Here is an 18,944-nt window from a genome sequence, read left to right on the forward strand (position 1 = left end):
ACTGCACTCTGACCTACGAATAATGCCTGAACAGCCCTGTCGGAATTCACCCATGGTGGTGCCTGGAGCTATTAGCAATAAACTAACCCCTTTTTAAAGAAGGTGAAGCCTGGGAGAGTGAACCTCTTTGGACTGTACAGAACTATACCTCAGCCCAAAAGAACCAAGACCGATGTGGGACTGAGGGTGGAAGATGTATCCTCAACTGATATGAAAAAAAAAATTGTGCCAGATAAGAGGGCATAACGTCGGTTTGTTTAATACAGGTATCTCTAAAAATCAAAAAATGTACTCACATTTTAACTTATCAGTTTTGTCTGGACAATAATGGTCATGGGTTTGAGCATTTGCAAACATGATTCTTCAATTATATTTGTCTTCTGTATTCGAAGCTATTCCATTTCATTTTATGTTTTATGTTCATATCGTCATTCGAAGTGTGAGTACGTTTTTACGGACACCCTGTGTATATATCATATATAATCAACTATGTTATATAATACAATATATGATGCATACTATAAACATTATATATGATGAAATCACATTTCACATTCTAGATATATAATAGATTATACATGTATTATATAGCAATTATATAAAATGAAATATACATAATTTTAATGAGAGAGAAAGAGAGGAGAAGGAAAGAGGAAGAGCGAGACAATAGTTTTGAGTTGGAGTGGGAAGAGGGAGATAAGGGCAAGGGGGAAAAGGTTCTTTGGAGCTGATGTCAATGGCAGAGGCAACGAGTTAAAATCTTGAAGAGGAAACAAAATAGTTTTTATTTCACCCCCTTCCCTCTTCTTCAGTCACAAGATTAATATTTTTTGTCATTTTCTTCGCCATCATTTATTTCTTTCTAACAGATATTGTGAACACATTTTAGAAGAAAGAAAAAATAAAGATGAGAAAAAAATGCGTTGCCTGTGATATAATGGTCGTCAGTTTGAACATTTGCGAATATTATTCTTCGATTACATTTGTCTTCTGAATTCGAAGCTATTCTATTTCACTACATGTAAGGGTTTTATCGTCATTCGAAGTGTGAGTACATTTTTCTTTAGATACCCTGTAATTACGTTTTAAGTAACGAAGATTAACTATGACAAAAAGAAAAAATAATAATAGTTGAAAGGTTGCATACCTGATATTAATGGACAGGTCTTTGGAACTGGCTGGGCAGGTGTATTCGTGCCAGGTAGCATCTGTCTCACTTGGAATATCGTCAAAGGTTGGTTGGTTCTCTAGTAAACCGAAACTATTGAAGCGGCGCACAGACACAGGGGAGAGGTTTAATACATTGGTTTTCTTTTTGCCGCCAAGAGCCTGTAAGTAGGAAAACAAAGACAAAAATAGAGATTTGGATGTACGAAGAGTAAGTATATTTTTAAAACGTGCTCATTCAAGTTAAGTATTTCACTATGAAGATGCTATTTCAAACGTAAGCATGGCAAAGAAAATGCTATTTCAGACTTAAGGTTGGCAGACCAAGGAAAATGCTATTTCAAACTTAAGTATGGCAAAGAAAATGCTATTTCAAACTTAAGGTTGCCAAATCAAGGAAAATGCTATTTAAAACTTAAGCATGGCAAATGAAAAAAAATGGCATTTTAAAATAAAGGTTGGCAGATGACAGAAATATTATTTCAAACTTAAGCATGCCAAATCAAAGAAAATGCTATTTCCAACTTTAGGTTGTGAAACCAAAAGAAATGCTATGTTAAACTTAAGCATGGCAAACCAAAGAAAATGTTATTTCAAACTTAAGGTTTGCAAACCAAAGCAAATGTTATTTCAAACTTACGCATGGCAAATCAAAGAAAATTCTATTTCAAAGTTAAGGTTGGTAAACCAAAGCAAATGTTATTTCAAAGTTATGCATCACAAACCAAAGAAAATGCTAAGCATGACAGACCAAACAAATGCCATTAAAAACTTAAGCATTTTAGACCAGAGAAAATGCTAGTCCAAACTGAGTTTGACAGACCAAACAAAATGATATTTCAAACGTTAGCGTGACAGCCCAAAGTAAATGCGATTTCAAAATTTACGGCTTCTCTCTCTCTCTCTCTCTCTCTCTCTCTTTTCGTCCCTCCCCCTTTTTTCAGTATTTTCGACCCTCTCTTCTTTACTTCTTTTTTGCCATTCATTTTTTTTTCCTTTCCCCTCTTCCGTTTTTTTTCCTCAAACCAAATTGATTTTTAAACTTCATTTCTCTAGTGAATAAAAAGAATAGAAACCAATATATATATATATATATATATATATATATATATATATATATATATATATAATCGCCTATATTTTTCCACTGCGTATTTCCTCCTACAAACAGTAAATTGCCAAGAAACTAATAACTTCTCTAATTAGATGAGATTAATCAATATCAACAAGACTCATCAATAATCGATCACATGTAAGTACATTTCCTTCCTGAATGCTAGGCAACGTAACTCAAAAGAATAAAACAAAAACGTGATTAAATCAATTAATATGAAGCAAAACTATAGATTTTATGCAATTGCAGTGGATTACTTAATTATTACTTACAATAAATCGATAGTATTTCATACAGCCACCACAGAAATTCACTAGTCCACATACTTTGCACACCGAATAGTAAGCAGGTCTGCTTTAAATAGTCTCCACATTTTGTATCATGTATTCAAGGGAAGTAATTCATTGTTATTCCATGTTAACAATCTCTTTCTATATTTTCAGTTTGTAAAAAAAAAAAGTTGTTGATTCTTAATAAAAATCCGAGTATTTTTTTTTAAAGTTAATATGACTTGAACAAGTAGACTTATTTTGATATAACCATTAATTCTAAGAGGTGGTGGTGATGAAATGCATACCACCATAAATGACCTGCCTGATAAAAATTGTCTCTAAGATGGGTATATTTGCTGATGACACCATGCTCTATAACAGGCACGAGAGGAAAAAAAAATGAACACATATCTAAGGAAATGGCAAAAACACTAGAGGATAACCTCCAATCTGTAGTGGAATGGAGACAAAAATGGATGGCCACATTCAATGCTGCCAAGACTAAACTTGTTTTTTTCAACAATTACAAGAAACCTTCTCTACCATCAATAGCAATGGCCAGAAACACACTACCTGAAAGTACTTCTTTTAAACTCCTCAGCCTAACGTTTACAGGGAACAGGAGTTAGAACAGATACATTGAGAGTATTGCCAAGGCTGCTGCAAAGAAGATGGGCTCTCTCTACCATGCTAGAAAGCTACTTACGTCTGAAAGTATGCTGTACCTCTAGAAGGCCACCATTCGCCCATGTATGGAGTATTGTTGTCATATTTGGGCTGATGCATCTGCTAGTAGTCTCTCACTCCTGGACAGGGTTCAACAGAGAGTCGCCAATCTAATAAGTCCTGAACTGTCATCTAAACTTCAGCCTCTGTCCCATCGACAAAAAGTTGCGTCCCTCTGCTCGTTCTATAAGTATTTTAATGGTGAATGCTCTGATGAACTACAAGTACTTGTATCTTCTCGACGTAAATATCCCCGACAAACCCTACTTCAAAGTGATACTGTGCTTTGTTTGGGGTGAAAATGAAAAAAAAAAAAAAAAACCTGGCGACCTAGGCATGTCATGTTCAAATCTTGTTGATCCTGTAGCACCATTTTCAGTATGGTACATGATTCTATAAAGAAAGAACTGGGGAAACCAATGTCGAGAACTGGTTAAAATGTAACAGAGCGTGAATGCACATATGCAAATGCATGTGAAATGACGTCACAGGTAGGGACAAAGAAACGCTATAAAAAGGACGATCATATTAGTGACAGGAATGATGTTCAAGAGCATGTTTGAGATCACGTTCGGAATCACATTTTATTCGGGAAAGTACCAGAAATAAATGTCGTTTTTACAAAAGAAAAAGAGTCCAGTTGTTGCTTGTCTTATGTTCCTTGCGACATACTCTGCTACAACGTGTTGGGTCTACATGTGTAAAATGTACAACATTACAAAATGTTGTAGTATGCTTATCTATTTGAATTCTAACTTTTGGTTGGTTTTGAACAAAAACTACTGGTAGCGTTTGTTTTTTTTTATTTGTACTAACAGGTTACTGCTCGTCAAGTTCAAAATCCACTCAAGGTTAATGAAATTAAATATTTGCTAGTTAAAAGATGAATAACCTCATGAGAGAACTGAGAATGATTAATGTAACGAACTAAGTTTGAATATTTGTCAGAATAGCTTATGACAGAAATCTGTTGAGACATTGGGATTTGAAGACGACCATGTTGTAATCTGCAGGGAAGAAGTCCAGTGGTAATGTGTTCCAGAGACGGGAAGCCTTTTTTTCACCATTTGAGGACATTTTAGCATTTTAAGGGATGAATTAGAATCTTCCAGAAAAATCTTGACCCAGTCAGATTTTGTGCTCACGGTCTTCTTCTTCTTCATCATCATCATCATCATCGGTTTAACATCTGTTTTACATATTGGCATGTGTTAGATGATTTTTACAAATTAACTTGTTTCTTTTTTTTTTTTTTTTGCTGAAAATTTGGCTTCCAAGGGGTCAAAGTTCAAAAGATTTTACCTCTGCGGTCTCTAGCAAACTAGTAAGATAATTTTGAGTCTAAATATTTGAAATTTTACATAAAGGGTATTCAGACACGCGGCAAGCTTTTTAATCAGTTTTGGGTCGAAAATTTGGCTGCCAAGAGGTTAAAGTTTACAGAGTTGACCTTTACAAACTCTACCAAAGTCCTCCACAAATTTTGGGTCTAAACACTTGAAATTTTAGATGTAGATTACTTGGACATGGGTCAAACATTTTAATTTAATTTGAGCCCAAAACAATAAATGTTAAGGGGCGAAAATTGGGGTCAAAGTTAAAAAAACATTTGACGTTTGCGGTCTCTACCAATTTTTCTCTATGGTAGTTAAGAAAGCCTATTATATAAAAAGGCATTACCGTACATATTCACACTTTTTAATATATACATATGCACATAAAGTTATGAACAGTACGTAGGGCCAGGTGTGTCAGAAATTTCCACCCCATCTTTCCAAGCTTATAACTCCTCGAAAAATGTAATTCAAGCCCTAATTTATATTTCAATTAAAGGAGCAAGGACCAAGGTTTCATTAAAAAAAACAAAAAAAACAAAAAAACAACGTGTTTTTTTGTTTTTTTTAAAGGTTTTAAACTTCGGACTTTACAGGTAAATTTCTAAAAAACAGTACTTTTTTTGTTTTAAATTTGAATATATTATTTATTGACCTTTTCTCTTCAATTTGTGATATATAAGACTTTGGTACATAAATTAATTATTTACTTTTTAATAGACATTTCAAAATGGGAGGCATGAATTATTCGACCACCTGTCTTTCCAAGCTTATAACTCATCGAAAAATGTAATTCAAGCCCTAATTTTTTTTTCAATTAAAGAAGCAAGGACCAAGGTTCCATTAAAAAAAAAAGAAGAAAAAACAAATAACGTGGTTAAAAAAAAGGTTTTAAACTTCAAAGTTTACAAGTAAAATTCTAAAAAACACTAAGTTTTTTTTTGTTTTAAATTTGAATATATTATTTATTGACCTTTTCTCTTCAATTCGTGAGTAAATCAATTATTTACTTTTCGGTGAGTAAATTAATTGTTTACTTTTTAATAGACACTTGAAAATGGGGGGAGGGCGTGAATAAAAAAAAAACGTTTGTCTAAAATATTATATTCGGTTTATTGGAAAGAACATAAAATTTCACATTGACCCTGAAAATATCGTAAAAATAGAATCAATAGAAAAATTTTGATAGATTTTTAAAGTTTAAAAATTGAAAAATATTGAGTTCAGAAAATTCATGACTGTTTTAACCCCTTTTAACAGAGAAATTACGAGATTTTTATATTTTATTCGCAGTTTCGTGTTAGGGGTGTCAAAAATTCCTACAAAAATTCTGATACACCTAAAGGGCCCAAACAAAGCTGGGCGGAACCGCTAGTAAAAAATAAATAAAAACCATTGAATCTCACGTCCGTTACATTCGTTTGAGAGTCTGCACTTTCATTTTTTCTACTTTGTGTAAAAGCTGATCGGATCAGATCGAAATTTGGATGAATGATGAAGGGTGCGGTATAATTGGGTTAGTGGAGAAAATGTCTGAAATCTCTATGCTAAAAATAAAATAGACGCTAAAAAAAATCAATAGAAAGTACAAAAAAAAAAACAAACAAAAAAAAACAAAACAACGAAGAACTAAAAAGATTTCATAAAAAGTAACATTCAATATTATTGATAAACTGAAGATACTTGAGGTTTCGCCTTTAAACCAAGCTTTTTTTTTTTCATCACTAACATTCAGATTCTCATATCTCCCCAGTCAAAATGAATAGCTCTTGCCTCACTAAATCTTCCTCTAACTTGACCTGTTTTTATTTTACAAGGGAGTAGCCACTTATCAAGGCCTGAAGGCCACTCAAGGATAAGGGTTAATGAAAAAGTAAAGTTGCGCCTATTTACAATGCTTATCCACGGGACAGAGTAAGACACGAGGGTCGTTTTTTAACGTGAAGAAAAGGAACAAAAATAAAATTGTCTCAGTCGTGAAGGATTGCTCTTCCACTGAGAGAGAACAAGAAACTGAAGTGCAATATCTGAAGAACTGATACTACACTTAGATCTTGGCCAGAAGGTTGTAGCGTAGTAATCGTTAACGGTATAGATTGGGTAGAATTTGGATTATTTAAGGAAACAGCTCAACAAGAACTTGTTTACGTTTAATGTAAAATTTTGTTTTTGCTTAAAATAAACTTATGCGCAATTCTCTATTTTAACCATATTTTCACACATCCATGTCCAATATCATTACATGATCGTTTCTAACTAACAACATTATGCTCAAAATATGCAGCAACGCAGACCAAAGCCAAGTGACTAATAAGGTCCTATGTTTGTATTACTTGTTTTGATCGGACTAATGTTCTCGTCTTGAGTGTTATTTGTGCAATGTTTCAGTCGGTGTAGCCTTCGACCTTCGTCAGCCATGTTGGTCGCCATCTTGGAAAAGAAAGGAAAAAAGTTACTGGCTTCGTAGATGGTTTCGTATTCTTGGAGTTGGGTTTTTCTTGTTTATTTTTTTGTTTTTTTTTCACTGTGGTTCAATGTATAGAAAAAAAATTGGTTGACAAAGAAAAGTTTGACAGGGGATTATCTCCCTTTTACTTTTATAGAGGGGTTGTACAATTTTTGTTTTTCTTTATAACTAGCATGGGTTCCCGGCGTTGCCCGGGTGTTTGGAGGTGTATGCTGAGAAAAAAAAAAGTTTATTTTTTTAAAATTTGATCCCTATTATGACCCCTTAAAATTTATTGTTTTGGGCTCAAGTCAAGTTATTAAGTTAGACCCATGTCCAAGGAACCTATATCTAAAATTTCAAGTGTTTACACCTAAAATTGTCGGAGAAGTTTGGTAGAGTTCTCAAAGGTCAAATCGTTGAACTTTGACCTCTTAACAGCAAAATTTCTGGCCGAAAACCGATCACAAAGATTTTCCCAAATCTCAGTACCCTGTATATCAAATTTTGGGTCTGTAGACTAAAAATTGACAGAGTTATTGCATATGGAAATGTACACAGACACACAGACAGACAGACACACACACACAGAAACGTTCACTTTTATAGATATATAGATTAAAATTTTCGATATACTGTTGATCTATTTACTCAGTCTGCTACATTGACCGAAATGTTGCACAAATAACACCCAAGATGAGAACAATAGTTCGATCAAAACAAGTAATATAAACAATCAGCCCTCATCTAAAAAATTCAGAACTGTAGGTCCTATGTGTTACTAAGTGGCATGTTACATGGGACTCCCTCTTTCAGGCTTTACACGTTTTGTCTCTTGATTACCGATGTTTGTTTCCCCTTAAGCAGTCACTATTTAAGATCAAGAACTTCTTTTACGATTTGTTCAGAAATAGACGCTTAATCTTGCCTTTTTTGCCAAACGTCAATTAAGATGTGTTCATTCAATATGAATATTATTTTTAGGAGCTTAAGTAAGATGATCCAACAGAGTGAAAAACTCTTTTTTTTAGACATGTGTGAAATCAAGGAAGACTAAAATGCTATTTCACACTTAAGCATGAAAGATCTTCAAAAATGTTATTCTGAACTAAAGCTTGACAGACCTACAAAAACGCTATTTTGTACTTAAGTATGACAAGCCTATAAATTCATGCTATTTTGAACTTAAGCTTGACATACCCACGAAAAATGCTATTTTGGACTTAAGCATGATAAACCTACAAACATGTTACTTGCAACTTAAGTATGACAGACCTACTAAAATACTACTTCAACACTTCCATTGTCTTCCCTGGTAAATTTTAATTACGAATGCACTTTTGGATTCTTTAAACTTTCTATAGAGGATACACAAGTAAATGCATAGAGACATTGAGTTTTATACATATACTAGCAGGATCCGTGTCCCAACGTTACCTATGTAAATAGAAACAAATCACTTTGAAAATAAAATTTAGCTTGATGCTCTAATATTTATTTTTTATTGTGATTTTGATTTCTTAAAAAGTTAATATATATATATATATATTAATACATTATGTTATCTAAACATGTTGTCTCCGTCCAAAATAATTTCTCCTTCACTGACCAAGGACAGAAAACATTAAGTATACTATACTACACTTTAATTGTAATTCTATTTTAAAAATTAAGACAAAAAATAACGATGTAAAAGAGAAAATATGTTACAAACTTGACAAATATTTAAATTGAGGGCAGAGTTAGAAATGGACAGTGATGGACATGAAAAGTGTTGCCAGTTAAAATCAATTTAGTACTACGTATGAAATCTAAACAAAAACATTTTTAAAATGAGTAAATATACTAGTGTTATCAGCTTATTTCCTAGATCACAACATGTTTGATTAAATCAGGTTCAAAGTAAAATCTGTTAGTGACTTATTTAATAGGAATTTAACTATATATATAAGTATTGGTTTAAAAACATAATCCTTGTGTTTTTGCAGCACAAGATTATTTTCGCAACATTGAAAACATGCAGCAAGCATTTGTTGTTTTTCTTCAGGAATGAGAATGTAGAGAGTTCATTAAGTATTCTGGAATAAATGGTGTTCATTTCATTTTATGCTATAGATAATTAGCTCATAATGAATCTGGTGGTGGTGAGAGTAGATAAATAGTAGTAGGTACAAATGGATGCCACCTTCTCTTTAGAAGATTATTTTGAAGAGTCCGGTGATTTGGGGGAAATATAATAAATATTTAAAGATGAAATGAATGCATAATTTGTGATCTTTTGTTCTCTGTATCGCACTTCTTTTCATCATCGTTTTATGATCGCCATTTCATGAATGGCTGTGTCATCTACTGGTTGTCATTCATCTGTTTAACCAACACGAATAAACTTCTCATGCATAAATGACACAAGTAGACTTTGCTGAGTTTTTTACGTTTTTATTGGAGAGAATTTACTCATGGAGTTTCTTATTTCCTCATTAACCTTAGTTTTCTAACTTGAGAACTGAGAGACGCAGACAGACAGAGGCATTCATAACATTCAACTTAGATTATCAGTTTATACGTCGTGTAGCTATGCCTCGTTTATACAGCTTACCAGAGAGAACTGATTACAAAGCCTTTGTTTCTCTCACTCGAAAACATGGCAACATGTCATAACTTTTGTTTGGTCTAGGGAGTTTTACATGTTTCCCCCTCCTTGCTTTCTTCCATCATCTGTCAAAGCAGACTTTTGGATGAAATGAAAGAAACGTATGGTAATGATGTCCTTGTAAAATGCTGGCACCGTGAATTCAAACGTGACCGGAAATCTATGGAAATAGCTCCCCGATAAAGTTGCCCATTCTGCCATCGATGTGGCATCTTTCAGTCAAGTTAAGGCTACCGTTTTAGAAGATTGATGCATAACTTATTCGCCAAATAGCAGAAAGGATCAAAACTAGCACAAGGTGCATGAAAATTATCATTCATGAGAATTACCATATACATAAAGCCTGAAGCAAGAATGCATTGAGTGCTCAGAGATGAATTTGGAGATGTGCCAAGACGAGTCAAAGTTTTTCAAAAGACTGATTAGACAAGCCTATCCTGCCTTGACAGAGTACAAAATAGACTTCGTGGCTTAGTGGGGGATGCCCTTTTCTCTACCCTGCAACCTCTCTCCCACAGAAGAGACGTTGCGAGCCTGTCCTTGTTTTATCGTTATTTCCATGGCAGATGCTTGTCTGAACTCCAATCTCTGGTCCCCCCTCGCCAATCTTTCACGAAAAACACCCATCTAGCTGAATCCACTGTGAAAAATTTCCCCCACTCTATATCTGTGCCTAAATCAAAACGCGGATTCCACGAACAAAGCTTCTTTCTTAGAACTGCACGTCTGTGGAACTCTGTTCCGTCTGCCTGCTTCCCTCCGGACTACAACTTGGATGTCTTCAAGTCCAATGTTAACAAATTCCTAATGAACCGCCCCCTTAAGTAAACACTTCAGCAAATCTCCTCACTAACTTAATGTACTTGCAATAACCCTTATCCCTGAGTGGCTTCCGGGCCTTGATAAGTGGTGATCACTGTGTAAAAAAAAACAAACAAAAAAAAACTGTGACTCAGAGCTCAAAGCCCAAATCACTGAAGTGGAAGCAGTAGGATTCACTGCCTCCAAAGATGGCAAGATTGCAACCCTCCACTATCAAGGTCATGCTTGCTGTGCTCTAGGACCATGATGGTGTAGTGATAACAGATTTCCTGGCAAAAGGTGTCACATTTAGAGATAAGCAAAGGTATCCTCCTCCTGCAAGACAACGCTCTGTTTTACTATGTGCATGTCACCAGATGAGAAGCACGGGTGCGTGACAGTGAACACCTATCCCCATCCCCCTATTTTACTGATCTTGAATCCTAAGACTTTCACTTCTTCCCTACTATTAAGTTGTTTTTGAAAGGAAAACGTTTACTAGACTTTATTTCTGAAGTTTCATCGTGGTTGGAGGACCAACTTGGGGTGATCTACAAAAACAGTCTTCAGAGCTGTATTAAACAATGGGAGAAATGTGTAACTCTGGGTGATTCCTATATATATATATATATATATATATATATATATATAAAACGATTAATAACTGTGCCAAGTTTCGTTGCTCTGCTGCTATAAGAAGTGTGTCAGGGGCATTACTTATTGAACGCCCCTCATAGCTCACAGCTACTAAGCTAACACCGCTTTGATGGCAATCCAAAAGGAGTCAACATTGGAATCCATTGTCATTTGGTTATTATCTGCCTTTGCGTGTGGCAAGTCATGATATATCAGTTGCAGAAAGTGTTTAGCGTTGATGTAATTTGTTTTCTATTGCTCACCCGGATTATGAATTGGAAACTCCTAGATGGAACTGACACCTGTTTGTTGTTAACTTAACAGATCTAGGCATGCAGTGTTTCAGCAGTTTTTATTAAATTTGTTTTGCTTTTTTTTTTTAATTTGTTTTTAATGTTGCCTGAAGCTGATTTGTATATGAATTCTTAGATCATTCGTAGACGTTTATGCAGACGACACCATAATCTATGGCAACATTTCAAAGACCAGCAATGACCAAGATCTTTCTGATTCTCTCTCTTCTAATCTTGAGGACAGGGTTTAATGGTGAAAAAGGTGGCTGGTTAATTTTAATGCGTTAATGTTAAATGTTTTCCTTTTATCATAATCGCTCTGTTCACTGTTCCACTGGTCTGCTTCCCATTTGAATACAACATGGTAGCCTTCAAGTTCAATGTAAACAAGTTTTTGTTAAGCCGTGCCCAATAAATAATCAGATTCTACTCAATTTACACCATTAACGATTACTACACAACCACCCTACATTTATTAACGCTTATCCTTGGGTGGCCTTCGGGCCTTGGTAAGTGGTGACTCCCAATTAAAAAAAAAAGGATTGAAAGTTATTTTGTGTATTTACATAAAATTTTATTTATCTATTTTCAGCATTTACTTCGCCAGTTCTTGATACATAAAGCAGAGCTAAGTAGTATGTTTTGAAAATATATATGGCAATTAAGCTACATAGAATTTTCTACATTTCATCCTTGTGAAGATTCGTCGGGATCGATTTTGTTTCATATTTTTATATATTCCTGTGGTACTGGGTTGCTTATCAGCCAATCAGATTCTTTTTTATGCACACACCCAGTTATCATGCATGAAAATAATGAATAAAAACAGTATTAGCAAACCACTACTGGGGGTTCAAAGAAAGTGGACGATCATTGATAGTAGAGTGGAAAATAGTACAGCTAGTGAACATGTGTAGAAACTTCAACAACCCCTATCCTAAAATTTAAATAAACCCCAAAATTTATTAAACTGCAGAAATGAAATACCAAACGTATGTATACCCAAAACAAACTTTACCTTAGGATAACAACACAAAGAAAATGAATAAATAATAACAACAACAACAATAAAAAAAACAATAATCATAATTAGAATAATAATTAATAAATAAACAAATACATAAACAAACACATTAGTATAAAATAAAATGTAAGTGGAAACCATCCAGATTAAAACTAGATCACTTCCCAACACAAAGAAAAGCAGAACCCATGTCTTCCAAAAAGAACAAAGAAACAGGTAAATTAGAGGTCATGTAAACACTTGCCTCATAAAAAGTATGCGCATTGGCTACAATAAATGAGTGTGTGAATAACAAAGAATTTGGTTGGCTGACTAGCAAACCAACTATCACGAGAATATATAAAAACACAAATCAACATTAATTTCATGCAATAGCCTGACGATTCCTTGTTGCGTAACAGTGGGTATATATATATATATCTATATATATATATACACACACACACACACACACACACACACGTGTGTGTCTTCTAGTGGTTAGATTGTATGAGAATATATATACATGTCACAGTCATCTACAGGGTGTCCCAATAAAATGTACACACTCTTTAAATTATCTCAACTTGCTACATGAATACGTTCCCAAGAGAAATAAAGAATGGCACTTCCAGCATGATGGAGCACTTCCTCACGATCATCATGACGTAAGAACATATCGTGATAGTCACCTGTGAAACAGATTGGTAGTACAATGAGGAAGTATCGAGTACTGTCCACGCTCACAAGATTTGACTCCCTCCCCACGGATTTTTCTCTTTGGAGGAGGGGGGAATGGGGGGTATGTTAAACACAGGGTTTACACCACAAAATGAGCTACAATGAGTGAGTTGAAAGCAACTATTGAAATAAGATGTGTTAACATACCAACTGAACCGATTAGGAACGTTTTCGATTCAATCGGTGAGCATTGTCAGCTGTTCACGAACCACAATGGCCAATAATTTGAACACTTTCAATAATTAGCTGGTTTCCATATTTGTTCACAGTATTTTGATGTATGAAACTTTTCTTTCTTATAATAAATGTTGGGACACCCTGTATATGACGTGTGTTTATTGATGTGTGTGTGTGTGTATGTATACATATATATATATATATATATATATGTATATCTGATCGTCTAGATATGAACGTGCGTATTGATTGTCTAGTGATTGTTTAAACAGGACATATAACAATTATAACATTAAGGGACAAATAACAGTCTCTGGGGTTTTACATCAGCCAATGGCGAAACATATCTTATCCATCTGGGTTGATCTTGATTTGATGGATCCGTGGAAAAGCTGCAAATGAAGATTCGTACAACTCGAAGCCTTGGTGGTATTTACAGCAGCTTTATTTCGGATGTTTCCCCCATTGAAAAGCTACAACGCTGGTTCTAGACTTTTACTATCAACTCGGGCCATTACTGTCCATGACTGTCCTTCTCCCTCTGACTCCGACCGAGTCTGCTCTCACTGGCTCTCAACTTTTGACCAAGTGATATGTGCTTTTCAAGCTCTCTTGTTTCATCATTAAGTTCACGTGACCGAAGACATAAATCAAATGATCTACCTCTGTCACATATTTTATTTATGTTTTAACATTCTTTTCTAAGTTGTCAACTGAATTGTTATGATAACATTTTTAAGTTACATTCCTAAATTAATGCAAATAAATATTTATTCTAAATATTTTGATTATTCTAAAACACATTTTAGCTGACAAAACTTTTTGGTTTGAATAATCATGATAATCGTCGGCTAACACACTTTTGGTTTGGCCCAAGCATGCTAATATAATGCCACATACTCACGAGGATGAAACGTGGAAGATTCTGTGTATCTTAATTGTCATATAAATTCAAAACAATTATTAGCTACATATGTATATACATGTTTCAGCTGTGTGTGCTTTTTTTTTTTTTTCAAAATCCAGCATTATCAACTTACTAGTCTCAACTGGTTTCAAATGAGATTGTATGAGTCTTTTTTTCCCACATATTTCTCTTCTTTTTTTTTTAACGAAGTAAAGTATTGGGAAATAGAAGAAGTAGACATCCTATGTCATTCTAGCAAATTATCAAATTTGTTTTCCCCCATAATATTTTATGTATGAATACATTCTTATTTTTATGCTGTTTCTCTGACCTTCTTTTTCCATAGAGATTACACGCAGATATATTATAAAGCCCCTCAAGAAAAAAAATAAAACGGGACCATCTTTAACGAATATAGAAAAAGCGGTCAACCGAAGCAAAAACACAATATTCCAACTTCCTGTTGTTGAATACTATATGACTGCTTATTGCTTATGCCCACTGATGTGGCATTTCTAGATACTTAATTTCTCTGAAATCTTGTGTTAATTTCTGGTGTCCTGGAGATACAATATCAGCCTACAATGTTCTGAGTTCAAATCTCCCCAGTGGCAGTAATTACCACTCCCTACACTGGTGATTACATAAGCTTGAAACACTGGTATCTACAGTATAAAAATAATTGTTAATATTTATTTCAAAAGTATTAGTGGTTCAAAGCATAAGCTGTAGCTCACCATTGTAGGAAAACCTTTATGCAAATTTATTATCTAGTTATAAATTCTCTATATTACTAAATCATCGAAGACTGTCATGCAACCTTCTAGATATATTCATGTATAAAGGCCTAAATAGACCTTAATTATCTTCCTTTCATCATGGTTGTTAGGTTAATCGCATGATTCTCGGGGTTCAGACAAAAGTTAAAAGTTGACTTCAGTCTCAAGTTCGAATCGTGTGACCGACAGAATAATCATTCGCCACACTGATGATTCCTAGAAAAGGATGAAACATGTGTATCTAGATAAGAATGTAAAAAAGAATTATTGTAATATATATAAAGTTTTTGTATTCCTTGTCTAATAATGAATTGTTGTAATTTCTATGAAGTTTATATCAAAATTCATATATATATATATATATATATATATATATATATATATATAGTAATCACATACAGTACTGTTTTGTTGTATCACAATTCATCAGTGCGGCTAGACTAACACTATTCCCTAACTGGGGATTGAACCTACAACTATCGTATTGATAGCCGGCAGTTCTAACCACTAGCCCATTGAGTCAATGCTTGTAAATAACCTCTTCAAATGTCCATTAAATAAACATTCGCCCACTGCTTTTACAGTGCTCGAGCTGTTTTGTTTATTTACACACAAACAATGGGTGGGCCCTGCTTTATAAGCAATTAAGTAGCAGGTGAGATACATTTACGACAGTGATCTACCCAAAGAGGAAGGGGGGGGCTTAAAATATATAGTCATCCACATACAGCACTGTTTTGTTGTATCACAACTCATCAGTGCAGCTAGACTAACACCTTTCCCTAGCCGGAAAGTGAACCTACAACCATCACCATGATAGTCGGCAGTTCTAACCACTGGCCTATTGGGTCGGTGCTCGCAAATGACCTCTTCAAATGTCCATTAAATAAACATTATGACGATACAATGCCTCTGTTCAGTCCTGAGAGACAATAGGTACCCCTGTAAGATTGGCTCCACGTGTAATTGTGAGACAAGAGTTGTGCAATCTCTCTCTCTCTCTCTCTATATATATATATATATATATATATATATTGACAATTATATTTAATCGTAGCTCAACATTTGTTGCTAAGAAACATGCAGTACCTATTAAAACACTGGGAAGACAACAACAATAAACAATACAAAAGACAATAGCCTGGTGAAGGAAGGACAATTTAAAAAAAGGGGGATAACTCGTTTTTGCTGTTAACGATGCATAACATATAAATAAGTGAACGGACGAACAAGCTGAATTCTAAGAAGGAAGATGGCGCTGATACATATAGACGTATGAAACAAGTAGAAAAATAAAGGTGTTATTTATCTGTGACCTGTCCGAGTGATAGACGAAAAGACTTAACAATGACGTCACCGACAACACTGTCCATACTCACCTTGCCCTTGGCATCCGATTTGGTAACGAGGCTAGCCTAGACAAAAAGAAACGATCGGTTTTGAGATGTTCGTTTATTAATTGTAGCCACCACGGTAAACAAGTTGTTGAAGGCGGTAGTCGCCAATCGTTGGTACGCAGAAACATGAACAAATATCAAAAAAAAAAAAAAAAAAAACAAGAAGAAAGAAAGAAAAAAAAAACGAACAAATAGCTTCGCCACATGCTTGATTACAGAACTTCTACACGGGGAGAGGTTGTTGTATTGTGTTAACACAAATGTACATTAGCAAGTTAGACTGAATGCATCTTTAGGACTGCATTATTTTAGCAGATATGTTTTACATATATCTTTTTACATACAGCTCTTGCTAGCCTACAAAATGGTCACCCATCTGGTACTGGCAAGGTTCAGAAAAACTTAACTTTGGTGATCTAACAAGAACTGATGTGTTAATGTTATTATGTTGTGTTGAATGAATAAATATTGCACTTAAAATGTGTAATACTTCAAGAACTTTAAATTTTCAAATGTTTTATTTGTTTTTTTTAAAAATAATTACCCGACAATTTTGTTTTTAAATTTTTTTTGCTTTTAATGGATGCATTTCATATGATAAAATTTTCTTCTAAAAAAAAAAGTTGCCTAATTTTTATTATATAAATGTATTTACATTTTTGTTCTAAATTTAGTGATCCGGCGAATAAAAAATTATACATTTTGTGGCTCGTAAAATACAAAAGTGGGTAACACAAAGAAACAAACACAACAAAATCGGAGAAGATAGACTGAAAACAGCAAAGATAAGAAACTTGTACTACATATATTAACCAAGATGTCACCGCATTGATTCAGGCAACAATAATATATATGTAACGATATTGGACTTGAGTGTGTAAAAATGAGATTTAAATCAGAAAATTCCACATGAAGTTTGATTAAGTAAGAAAAAAGGATTTTCCGTTAGAGATTAAGGTGTACAGGAAGTTGCACCATGGGAGTAATTAATGCCTCCGTTCAGTCTCAAAAGACAATGGATACCTCCTGTAAAGGTAGCTGCGTGAGTAATTGTGAGGCAAGGCTTGCGCAATCTCCAACCACACCTCTCCTGAATCAGCACTGCTTTAGTCCAGTAACAAGGAGAAGTGCTAGATGACTGGAAACAATGCCAAGATAAGCAGAGAGCACATACACCACCTGAAATTCCTAAATGATCACCCATTTTAGTAATGACCAGACTCAACATTGCTTAACTTTGGTCATCTAATAGGAACTAGTGTCTCAATGTGATTATGTCATATATATGGGAGGAATCGATGTGGCAGAAAAGCCAGACAGTTCCTACACCTTGGGTGTTGGCGTCAAAAAGAGAGTATATCTGTTTTTTTTTTTAGGTTTGGAAGGGAAACATGTACTTGCTTTCAAATGCTGTAAAACATAAACCAAATCCCAGAGCCAATAATGGAGTTATTTGTTGTTCTATCGTTATTTTCATGACAATTGCTCGTTTGAGCTCCAATCTCTGGTCCGCCCTCGCCAATCTTTCATGAAAAACATCCGTCTAGCTGAAACCACTGTCAATAATTTTCCCCAGTCTTTATCTGTGCCTAAATCAAAACATAGATTCCATGAACAAAGCTTCTTTCTTAGAACTGCATGCATGTGGAACTCTCTGCCACTTGCCTGTTTCCCTTCTGTCTTCAACTTGGATGTCTTCAAGTCCAACATAAACAAATTCCTGATGAACCGCCCCTTTAAGTAATGACACTTTATCAAATCTCCAATACTAACGAATAATACAACACTACCCCATTGATTACTGTACACACAATAACCCTTATCCTCGAGTGGCTTCTGAGCCTTGATAAGTGATGACCTCCATGTAAAAAAAAGAAAAAGAAAAGGATTCTTATCTCTATGATTTCGATTATTTGGACTACTCTTATCTTCTCACCTAGATGCACTTGCCGTCAAATGCTGCAAAGAATAAACCAAATCCCAGAGCAAATAATGGAGTTATTTGTCGGTCTTTTCAATTGCTTCCATTATTACAGCCACAAAGAGAAAATAAAGATTCATACCGCCATGGTGTTGATTATTTTCATTATTCGGAATGCTGGTCTGATCATCGTTGTTAATGTAACCTTCAACCTTTTCCAGGTACGTCTTGGCAATCTTGATAATCTTGAAGACGGTCAAGACAATTATGTTAGATATTTAGCGAGTAAACTCACTAGTATATAAAATGCTTATTTGAAAATAACAGGAAATAAAAAGCCAAATGCGGTGAATGGGGACACCTTTTTTTTTTAATATGAAAGTAGAATTCTGACGTCATCAAAACATCGAGAAATATTTCAGTCACTAGAGAGCGATCATCCGCCTGTGTAATTATTCCATCTTTTATGATTCTGAGTATCTTGGAAAGGTCCTGTTATATTGTTTATTCCATTTTCAAGCCCGCCACTCCCTCCCGGTTCCATTTCCCTTTTACCGATTCCTAGTCACCGGATAAAAGG

At 34.6% G+C, this 18,944-nt stretch overlaps 1 protein-coding gene across 5 annotated transcripts in view; it reads right to left on the bottom strand.

The window, feature by feature from the left end:
* Positions 1-18,944, bottom strand: part of LOC145260436 (calmodulin-lysine N-methyltransferase-like) — a 206,130-nt gene that overhangs the window by 79,395 nt on the left and 107,791 nt on the right. For 2 of the 5 annotated variants that reach the window (XM_080118442.1, XM_080118443.1), the window contains 2 exons: positions 16,426-16,461; positions 1,148-1,329 (listed from right to left, as the gene is read on the bottom strand). In XM_080118442.1, coding sequence (XP_079974568.1) covers positions 1,148-1,329; positions 16,426-16,461 — 218 coding nt within the window. Of the gene's footprint in view, positions 1-1,147; positions 1,330-2,553; positions 2,665-16,425; positions 16,462-18,944 lie in introns of those variants that run through there. The other 3 variants (XM_080118444.1, XM_080118445.1, XM_080118446.1) reach the window with 2 other exon arrangements.

The sequence above is a fragment of the Euprymna scolopes genome, chromosome 36 (assembly GCF_053919585.1).
Source record: "Euprymna scolopes isolate OS-2025 chromosome 36, ASM5391958v1, whole genome shotgun sequence".
NCBI classification, from domain to species: domain Eukaryota; kingdom Metazoa; phylum Mollusca; class Cephalopoda; order Sepiida; family Sepiolidae; genus Euprymna; species Euprymna scolopes.